The 10,222-nt window shown below is 36.5% G+C and overlaps 1 protein-coding gene across 1 annotated transcript; it reads right to left on the bottom strand.

Annotated features, from left to right (window-relative positions):
• Positions 1 to 5,288: 5,288 nt before the first annotated feature.
• Positions 5,289 to 9,717, bottom strand: LOC133287542 (probable disease resistance protein At5g66900). The gene is made up of 5 exons (XM_061485173.1): positions 8,977 to 9,717; positions 8,088 to 8,485; positions 7,459 to 7,826; positions 6,275 to 6,546; positions 5,289 to 6,143 (listed from the first exon to the last, which is right to left on the bottom strand). The coding sequence occupies exons 1-5, from the start codon at positions 9,593 to 9,595 to the stop codon at positions 5,317 to 5,319; spliced, it is 2,484 nt and encodes an 827-aa protein (XP_061341157.1). The 5' UTR covers positions 9,596 to 9,717; the 3' UTR covers positions 5,289 to 5,316.
• Positions 9,718 to 10,222: the final 505 nt, after the last annotated feature.

Below are 10,222 nucleotides of genomic sequence, written 5' to 3'. Positions count from 1 at the left end.
TGTCACATTAATTATATATACATATATATATATATAACGATCTTATGGGATTTTTTTTTTTTACTCTTTTGTCTCTTATTAATTAAAAAATTATTATTTTGCCCTCGTCCCAAAACTATATATTAATTTGCCTTTGTTTAATTGATTATTTCGCAACCAGAAATAAAATATAGGTTTCTTCGTTGATAAGTTGATTTGTAGTCGATTACATAGAAGGAAAAAAAAAAATTCAATGCTTGAGTCAACATAACGCTTGGGGTGTGTTTGGTTGGAGGATTTTTTTGAGATGCATAGCCATTTGAGAAGTGGGAATATTGAGTGCCCCTGTTTGGTTAAAGAGTTTTGAAGATATGCCTACCTAAACAGAAAAGCCAGCTTAACCATTTGCATGTCTATCTGATGAAAATAGCCAACTAAATTTTCCCATTTGACATATGGTATTTCATGTTATCTAGCTAAATCATCACAATGGGCAAGAATCATATGACGAGCCTACCCTTCTATTAGCGCGCGAAAGTGAAAATATCACATGTGCATAAAGACTTGGCCATACATCAGACCAACCAAAGCACCAGCAATAAGAGGTCCAACGTTGTACATAATGATGTCATGGATGTCACTAGTAAGAACAGGGCCAATGTGCCAATGAAGAGAGCTGGCCAGCCTATTGAGGTTGCTCCTTCCTATGTGTTTCTTACCTGCAACCAATGCTCCTCTTACATAACTGGCCAAGTTCTCCACCCCAACGGTGATAAAATGATACTTTTATGCTTCTAAGTTGTTTTTTTACACTAGAATCAGAAGGTGATCGTTATATGGGTTTTATAACAATTTTTTTTTCCTTGTCAGGTGGAACCGTTGTGAATGCTTGATGATGAAGGATAAATGATGCTTGAAAAAAGATCGATATGTAAAATGTTTGTGGTTCTTGTCGTCGTGAACTATGTTACAAATGGCAAAATGGCAGTTAGCGTAGTACGATGTGTACGAATAAATATGTAATCCAGCAGCTTCTATGTACCTTAAAAACAGGGTTATTTTCATAAAACTAACTTGTTTTCCCATCTATATTTTACCTACAACCAAAAATAGATTTCATAAAAGTTACCTAATTTTCCCGGTAAATTTTTTTCCAACCAAACAACTTTTTTTTACATTTTTCTACCTATCTCACTTTCCAACCATTTTCCTATGTATAACATTTTCCTATTATTCATAAAATTTCTCCTCAACCAAATGCCCCTTTAGAGTGCATAGTATCAAAAGACTTTCGTGGTAAATAAAAAAACGAGAATGAACATACTAGAGCCTGATCACAGAAAATTGATTCCTGCGACGATGGTGCTAACATAATTTGAAAATGGACCCCTATTATGGTGTTTGGTTGCCGCGAAAGTGTGGGAAAAGACAAAACAAACAATATGAACATAGTTTGAAGCATCGAATTAAGAAGCAAAAGATTAAACCCTAGCTAGATTCCTGGATCAAATGTCAAAGCAAAATCTGAACGTGATGAGGGGAAGTGAGTGCCGCTGTGAATCTAATCTATATCAATAATGGAAGGAACAGGGAACGATCTCCATGAATTTGAAAATATGATAAGAGAGAAGGTTCGATTAGGTTTTGTGATCTTTTCTAGGAGAAGAATAAAATTAAAAATTGAAAAATTGGGAACCACTATACTGAAGAAGATGCTTACTTCATCTTTTTGCTTTGGAGAAACTATAACCATGGCAGAGATAAAAACAGAGAAAGTGAGAGAGAAATCCTAATGCTAAGGAAAGTTAGAAAGAGTAAGGCACCAAATAATCAAATCCCTCTATTTGTTTTTTTATATACAAGTGAGAATTGAACACATAATCTAATACAACCTACCCGAACCCCCTCACCAAGTAGACTAAACCTAGTGGCTTCCCTCTACGTATTTCTAAATAAGATAGAGGGAGCAAATATTTTCTTGTTCTCCTTGGGATTACATGAACTAACAGAAAGTTTTTGTTTTTCCTTCTATGTAATCGATTACAAATTGATATTTAATCGATTACATCAATGAAGAAACCTATATTTTATTTATGGTCACGAAATAATCAATTACATAATTCATGTAATTGATTAAACAGAGACATATTGACGTATAATTTGGGGACAGAGTCAAAATGGTTATTTTTTAATTAATAAAGGGCCAAAGAGTCAAAAAATTGGATCCTATATATATATATATATATATATATATATATATATTTATTTATTTATTTTATTTTTTTGTTGCTAAAAAACAAATACAACAACTTTTAAATAAATTACTAAATGTGTTTTTACCAAAAAAAATTGGGTTTCAATTAAACCTTGTTCAGCAAGTAAGACCTGTCATTAAAGTAAAGCCTAATCAATTCCTATATACCAAAATGGAATTAATTCAACTGTCTTTTACTTTTTTAAATGTCAAGGCATAGAATAAATTTTTGGTACTCCTGTTACATCAAGATTCAGTGCATCCAATGAGAGCATTACACATCATAGGAGAGAGAGAAAATTTGGCAGAAAAAAAAAACTTTAGCTGACATGTAATATTTTTATTGATAGGATGTACTGAATTTTTGGTGCAATAGTAGCACCAAAGATTTATTCCAAAGTATAAGGCACCACCAGATGGTTATTTATTTATTTTTGAACAAAAAGGAAAACAAAAGAACAACTAATAGTTAACTAATTTGGAAGTAGAAACTCCCATGAAGTCCCGCTGCACAAGGGAGTTGCAGTCACGGGGATTCTCAAAGGTAATCGTGTCCCAGCTTCGGGCAAGAGACAGATTCGCTAACCAGCCCGTAACTCTGTTTGCTTCGATGTGGATATGGGAGATCCTGACATTCCAAGGACGACTGATAATAGATTGAATTCTCGGGACCAGTTTAGCGCAAGGCTTGTGAGAGTCACAATCATATATCAGAAGCTTAACCAAAGTGGTGGAATCACTTTCGAGCCAAATAGATCTATAACTGCACTTCCAGGCTTGGTCTAAACCAATAAACGCACCCCAAAGTTCAGCTAGAAGGGAGTTGCCTCTTCCTAAATTTTTGGAGAAACCTGACAGACATCTACCAGTCTACCACTACAACCTCTCAGCACTCCTCCATATCCCATCAGTCTAGAATCCCACTTGCAAGAACCATCTGCATTGAGTTTGGTCCAATCAACTTGGGGAAATTGCCATTTCACATAGATATATTGTTTCCAAATTCGGGGTAACTCCTGCACAAGATAGGGTCCTCTCAACAACTAGAATGTTTTCAGCAAAACATCTAGCTCGAGCAATTAGACTTTTCTGAGGTTTGCTATGGACTTCGAAAACAAACCTGTTTCTATTATGCCAAATGAGCCAACAACTAACTCCAAATAGGATGTTCCACCTAGAGGGTTGAGTTGTGTCATTTCTCTTATACAAATTGAGACCCAACCAGTCCAAGAACGAGGTATTGAAGAAACGATTAGCTTGATCACGACCAATCAGTTTCAGCCAGAGTTCTTTTGTCCACCTACAATCCCCAAAGATATGCAAATAATCTTCTGTGTGAAAGAAGCATCGATGGCAGCAGCTTAAGTCCGCCAAATCTCTCTTGTTTCTTTCGACATTGGTAAGAAGCTTTTAACCCATAAGGAGCCAGAGAAAATCTCTGATACGTTGGGGCCTCTCCGAGTCCCAGACTAGGGACCAGTTATACTGGGAAGGGGAACTAGGACTCAAGTTTAGGAGCTTGTAAGCAGTTTTGACAGAGAAGGCACCATCCCGAGCCACCTCCCAAATAACTCCATCTTTCGGCAAAGGAGGAACGATCCCAGCCATCCAAGATAATGTATTTGTAGGAAGAAAACAACTCAAAATTTTCCAATTCCAGGAACCATATTGAGCAATAAAGTATCCCACTTTTTTATAGAGCTCAGATTCAGGAATAGGAATGGAGGCCACATTAAGAGTATTGCAGTTGGGAACCCAGTTATCTAACTTGAAGCGTGTGTTTCTCCCATTCCCAATTTGAATTCTTGAACCTTTAAGAAGATCCGGCCAAAACTTAGTTACATCTTTCCAAAGATTCGTAGAGTTCTTCCTCCTTTTAACCTCCGGAATGAGATCCTCCCCCACTCTATATCTATTTCGAAGAACTTGCACCCAAAGGGCATTCCTCTCCGTCAACATGCCATGGCCAATTTTCATCATAAAGCTTTGTTCATAGACCTCAAATGCTTCATGCCTAGCCCACCTTTCGCAAAGGGTTTACAAAGATTCTCCTAGTTAGAAAGGTGAACCTTCCTTTTCTCAGAAGATGATCCCCAGATGAAATTACGGGTTCCCTTTTCCATCTAATCACATACCGAGAGAGGAAGATCAGAAGATTGCATGGTGTAAGAAGGCAAGGCAGTAAGAACAGCCTTAGCAAAGGTGACTCTACTACTCATGGAGAGAGCAGAAGCATTCCAAGAATTGAGCCGGCTGTGAAAACGATTCATAATATTACTAAAAGAACCTCTCTTGACTCTACCATGGTGGAGGGGGATACCCAAATATTTGCTAAGATCATTTGTCACTCCAAACCCCAAGACTTGAATGATTTACCTAGTTCTATTAAAATTAACATTCTTAGAGAAAAAACCCTGGTTTTTTCCTGACTCACGGACTGACCAGAGGCATTACAAAAGTAATCTAGAAAAGAACGAATGATACCTGCTTTATCAGTAGAGGCTTCAGAGAACAATAATACGTCATATGCAAAAATGAGGTGAGTTAATAGAGGCCTATCTCTCCTTAGCCTGATAGGATGCCAATCCTTCTATTGCACAGCCACTTGAATAAGATGAGCAAGCCGCTCTATACAGAGAACAAACAGATAGGCGGAGCAACATCAACATTGTTTACAGATTTCAACATGATTCTGATGGAACACAAAATTAAAATGCTACTGAATTAATGAAAACGCTGGAGACTCAGCTTCTTATGATCACCAGGTACAGAATTAAAATGTTACTAATGGCTGAGATCGGCCTTACAGCAATGTAAAACACAGGAACAAAAGACACTAATGGCTGTGAACAGCCTTACAGGAATGTCAAATAGCACTACCCTAAGGACCACTCCTCCCAATTCCCCCACCCCACTGTTTACATGAAATTCTCAATATAAAAACACCCCACATTCCTACGCACTATATATTCCACCCTTCACCAATTTCGTAGACTATTTCTCTCTCCTCTAACTAACTCTAGGCCCACTTGTCATAGCCCTATTAGATTCCAAGCCACTTTATCTCCTTCAGGAAACAAGTCTTAGCTACAAACTCCATGAAGCCAATCTAAGCTAACATCTACTTTAGGCATCTCAATTATTAAATTGGGAATGCTGGGGAATTGTTTCCTTATTTCTTCGTCACAGATCACTTGTATTTTATGCTTTAAATGTCCAAATTTGATGATGGAGTATGGCAATTCATTCAGTTTTGAGCAACCCTTCATGTAGAGCTTCTCAAGCTTTTGCAAGTCACCTATGTCATCTGGTAATTTGCTAAGGTTTACACAGTCTGAGATGTCAAAACAGCACAGCTTATTAAGCCCTCCAACAGAGCCTGGCATCTCTACCAAATCAGAGCAGGAACAAAGCCTTAGCACTTCCAAATTCTCAAGCTTTGCAATTTCTTGTGGCAGTGCAGAAAGCTTGTGACAATTAGTGATACTAAGCTTCTTCAATGGTTTAATGTTACAAAGCCCATCAGGCAATTTAACAAGATCATTGCAATAATCAATGCTCATCTCCACTAGCTTTGGCATAGCATCTGAAATTTGGATAGAATGGCTTTCAAAAGCCTGCCTTGTATTACACATACGAAAGGACAATTTTCGCAGATTCTCCAATATGCACAGGCAAGGAACTGAAACCTTCTCCAATCTGATTCTTTTCAAGTTAGATAAAAAACCAAGTAGCTCAAACTTGTTCAATTCTGTAGGATGGAAACCATAATTTGTGACTATCAGAACTTTAAGTTTACTCATTTTATCTATGAACTCAGGTAAGTTGTACTGGCTAGAGCTAATATTTAAAACCAGAGCTTCAGCTTCATCAGGTTGCATGTCACACCAATCCGAATTAAAAGTTTCATCTGCAAAAGCATTATATATGGCATCAAGATGGAAGATACTGTATAAAACAGAGCCGGAGTATGTCTTATTAGCATTTTTCACTCGTGTGTGTGTGTGTGTGTGCATATAATTGAAACAAAGAGAAATATACCAGTTGATATAGACAATATGCGGGCAGCAACCTTTAGCCGTTCCTGTTTTATCAACATTCTTGACATGAATGAAAACACACTGCCAATGATTCCTTGCTGATTCTGTCTCACCCACCAATTAGGGCGATTATCTCCATTTAAGTCAATAATTAGCCTTTTTCTCTGTTCAAATGGTTCCCTTTTGTTTAGATGGATCGCTAGCTCTCTGAGGAGATCATGCAGCATGACAAAGTGGTTATTGTAGTACATGTCTTCGTCCTTTGCAACTTTCCTGGACAACCAGCAGAAATTAGATACCTAGGGAAGAACCAAACTACCAACAAGATGAATAATTTACTCCATTTGATAGTATAGTTTTACATCCTTGCTACATTATGACAAGCAGAAAGGTTACAGATATCCAATGATTCTTCACTTCTTGATTTATAGATTGTTTAAATCAATTGTCATGAAGGAATGCATGTCAAATCACATACTTCCTAAACTGATTTCAAACCCCTAGTTTAAGAACATATATAAATAAACTCCTGCATAAATAGTGAAAAATCAATTACAAAAATATTGTAATTTTAGATGATAAAAAAGGTATAATCAATCTTAGGCATATATGTTAACATCATCTTATGCATATATTAAGTTTTTCAACCATGTTGAAATTGTTCATTGTGAAAATTGTTCATTGTGAAAATTGTTCATTGTGAAAATATGTTACACTTTTTTAAAGTGTTAAGAGTTTGCTTTTCTTTTTTCTTTCTTTTTTGGTTAATGGCATAAGTTCATAAATTTTCATGTAACGAATTATGAGTAAGAAAAGCATTTTTATTTCATTTTCTAGCATAAAGTGTCTCTCAAATATTAAATCACAAACTTGAAAAAAAAAAAAATACTTCAAGAGATTTGATAGAGGAAAAGAAAGTAATCAAGTCATAAATAAACTACACCAGCCATTACCAAAAATAAGCCGAGCTCATTTAATTTATCTCATTTAATTATATGAACCAACCTCGAGTACCCTCATTTTTCAGGAGCCAGGTTAAGATTTTAAGTGATCTAGGTTCCCTTAATTAGACCCCTATTTGAAGCCATATTATCGCAAGCAGATGTTTTGAGTCTTTTGACTGCCTACAATTAATTGAATCATTAAATGGCCAACAAGGAGAATGAAAAAAAAGATGACATGTACCTTGTAACTATAACCTTAATCAAATTCCTTGTGGATAAATCATGGACAATGGTCATTGCATTCCAACCATCTTCATCTAGGTTATGCAGTTCTGTCCACATATCAATAAGGGCTGTAACAGGAATTCTTTGATCTTCAGGAAATAGCCCAAGATCCATGAAACACTCTTTCTCGTTGATGGAGAACTTATCCTTCAATGTATCTAAACTTTGTTGAAGGCGATAATATAAGTCAGTACTACCAGACTCCAGAATGGATTGATTTTGTAAACGTTCCTTCATATCTTTCCAGACCTCAAAAGGCTGCTGACAGAGTGATCCAGCAATGACTTCAACCGCCAATGGTGAACCTTTACAACCTCTCACTATCTGCAATTGAGAGCAAGAAAGTAAAACCAGTGATTATGTTGAGATATATAAAACCATTAATGTAGCCTCATCCAATAGCTTAAGCTTATAAAGGTCTTGGGTAACTAGGTTGCAAGTATGTTATATGCCAAACCAATGATAATTTATTTACATGCCAAGGCAGAAGAATTAACATGACAAACAAACATGAATTTCTGTCTTGTCACATCTAATCATGTCTCATTGGTGTGAATAATTTTGGAGAAGTAAAAGAGAAAGTACCTCATGGACAAGATTTTCATCAGGCATGTATGAGCTGTGGTCATTCCGTGGAACAAAGCGATGGAAAAGGGATACTGCATGATCATGACCAAGTGGATCCAACTGGCATGGGGTGCCAAATCTTTGGAATGCAACCCTTGAAGTCACCAAAATCTTATAATCTGACAACTTGAATTTGAACTTCTCAACAATGGTTTCTGATGAAACATCATCCAAGACCAGCAATGTTGGATTTTTTGTAACAAGCCTCAGCAGAAGTCCCAATCGGTTAGTTGCATCCTCATCGCTTTGAAACTCAGACACACGACATCCACAGTGTTCAAATAGTGTCTGTACAATGGTCTTCAAGTTTGGCGTTTCTGAGACGGTGACAAAGAAGATATTTCCCCCAAACTTGCCTAGTCAAAGCAAGGGGAATTTGAGGTTTTATACTATTCCAAATGTATGCCATATATGACTAATCTATACGAGTTAGTGACGAGGAAAGTAATAGTTTACATGATTAATATATTATATGAACTAAAATGCATGCATAAATAGTTTGTATTTTACTCTCCAAAAAAATAAAATAAAATGAAATGACTAATGAATAATGAACTTATCATATGATGAGACAGAGGGGAAAGGGAATTGGGAGCAGCAAGCTTAAGCTTTGCCTGAAGTCACTCTAAAAGAAAGTTTAAACTCTGCAACTGATATGTCTATATGCTTGGATATAATCTGGTATATTTTACTATTTAACTATATAAAAGGAATAAAAAAGAATTCTACAGCTATTAAATGAAAAAACTAAACGAATCAAACATCTTTTATTGATCCCAACAGAGATTCTTAAGCTCTTGGCCAAGTGAGAGAATGAAAAGTATAGAGCATTTGAAGCAGCAATAACCTTTGATTTGTGGATCCCAACAGAGTTTTTTAGCCAGTGTGCTTTTGCCTGATCCACCCAAACCAGTTAACAAAAGGACCGATACACCATCCTTGAGCAGCTCAATCTTCAACTTGTTCAAAGGCTCATCCATTCCAATACATTGTGGTTCTTCAGGAGCCCCGCTTAGACCCCTTATCTGATATTCCCCGAAATTATCTTTACTTAGCAGAATCTCGAGAATCGTTCCCACCTTGGTCAGGATCTCCATCAAGTTCTTTGTATTCTCTTTTTGCACGAAAAAAGAAAAGCGCCTCTTCAGGGACTCATCCTTGGCCTTAAGCATACTCTGGTTATGGGGGAAGGAAAGAAATCTCCAGCGACTCAATTTGGAACACTTCTGAACAAGCTCTTCACCAGCTCGTATTTGAGTTTCAAGCTTTACTATCTCTTCTATGGGGTGATCCAACAACTTGCTGTATTGTTTCATCTCTTCCACGAGTGGAGTCAGAGAGTTCAACGTTTCTATGTTGCTTTCAAGGGTGGGTCCGAACTCTCGACCCTTCTTGATGGCTTCAAGAGCCGCTTTCAGCATCTCTCCCATCACAGCTCCAACAGCACCTCCACTTAACAGATCCATAACTACCACCTTCAGCTACCTGAAATCAAAAACTTTCTCTCTGAATTTCAATTCAACCAAAGGAAGGTAGCACTTCGTTCTGTTCTGAGAAATGAAATGTTATGAGTAAAACAGCCAAGGAGAACAAGTTCTGAGAATAGCAAGTTGCTGCTACAGTGCTACCTACGTACGATCACCAAAAATATAAATTTCTCGTTGACGTTGACGAGGAATGCTTGGTCTTTTTAGTTTATTCCCTTCAAACGCGTACACTTTACAAGGAAATTTTATTCTTTTCTAGTTACTACTTCTAATGGCTGTGTTACGTGGTGTTTGCAGTCTGGATTGGATTGGTTTTGAAAGTAAAAATTATTTGATTCAATTTCTTCGGTTTTATCATGTAATTATCCATTCGGTTTGGACTTTTTTTCAAATTCGATCCGATCCAATCTAATTTTTTTCGGTTTGGATTGGATCGATTTTCAGTTTTTTGAAAATTCTAAGATTTATTTCACGTAGATAACATCTTTTGTATATATATTGGCTTTGTAAAAAAAAATTAAAATACAAAAGCATCAGTAAACGATAATATAGATTTTTTTGGAGGACAATGAGATATGAAGCTCTACGCAGATAAAATTTTGTTGA

The sequence above is a fragment of the Gastrolobium bilobum genome, unplaced genomic scaffold, assembly GCF_033153095.1.
Source record: "Gastrolobium bilobum isolate Gb01-03AN ecotype WA unplaced genomic scaffold, APGP_CSIRO_Gbil_v1 utg2810, whole genome shotgun sequence".
NCBI lineage: Eukaryota > Viridiplantae > Streptophyta > Magnoliopsida > Fabales > Fabaceae > Gastrolobium > Gastrolobium bilobum.
Note: the sequence above shows the minus strand (reverse complement) of the source record. Positions and strands in the feature narration are given on the sequence as shown.